The sequence below is a fragment of the Corvus brachyrhynchos genome, unplaced genomic scaffold (assembly GCF_000691975.1).
Source record: "Corvus brachyrhynchos isolate BGI_N302 unplaced genomic scaffold, ASM69197v1 scaffold56, whole genome shotgun sequence".
Lineage (NCBI taxonomy): Eukaryota > Metazoa > Chordata > Aves > Passeriformes > Corvidae > Corvus > Corvus brachyrhynchos.
In genome coordinates this window covers 10,069,386-10,069,938 of record NW_008238664.1, presented here as the reverse complement: position 1 = coordinate 10,069,938, position 553 = coordinate 10,069,386, and the positions used below count along the sequence as shown (strand labels likewise).

General features: G+C 59.1%; 1 protein-coding gene across 1 annotated transcript in view; it reads left to right on the top strand.

Annotated features, from left to right (window-relative positions):
• The first annotated feature begins 344 nt into the window (after positions 1–344).
• The window catches only part of AMDHD1 (amidohydrolase domain containing 1), a 9,280-nt gene continuing 9,071 nt past the window's right edge, over positions 345–553 (top strand). Inside the window, exon 1 of the mRNA XM_008636674.2 lies at positions 345–472. Coding sequence (XP_008634896.1) covers positions 399–472 — 74 coding nt within the window. The 5' untranslated portion in view covers positions 345–398. The remainder of the gene's footprint in view (positions 473–553) is intronic.

Sequence of the window (553 nt, the reverse complement as noted above, 5' to 3'; positions counted from 1 at the left end):
GTTGGGAGTAAATATTTGCTCCCTGATTCTCCAATCCCTCATCCTGTAGGGGGCAGCAGAACCGCACAAACCTTTCGTTATTGGAATGGCATTAATTAGTATCTGCCTGGACAAATGAATGTCTGCCTGAACATCTGGCGCGGTGGGTGGGAGGTGTTATGGTACCTCGGGGGTTGTTGCTGGGACGCGGGCAAGGAGGTGGGCGCTGGCAAACTGATGGATGCTGGAGAGGTGATGGACGCAGGGAACAGGGCACGTGGGCAAACAAACGCTCCCACATCAGAGGCTCCTATTTTCCTGGCAAAGGGAAATCTCCAGGTGGTGCTGTGAGGACTGAGAGCTCCGGGAAGCCCCAGCTGGAAAACCCGGTGTTTCGGAGCTGATCATGAACCAGCGCGATGCACGAATGTTGTCGCGCTATCCTGGACCGAATCAAGCACAGCATCCCGCGCCTGGAGCGGGCTACGGCAAAGTTAGGGCAGACCAAGCCGGGCAGGGCCCAGGCCGGGTCCGGAGCCGGGATCGGGGTCGGGCTGGGGCTGGTGCCGGGCGA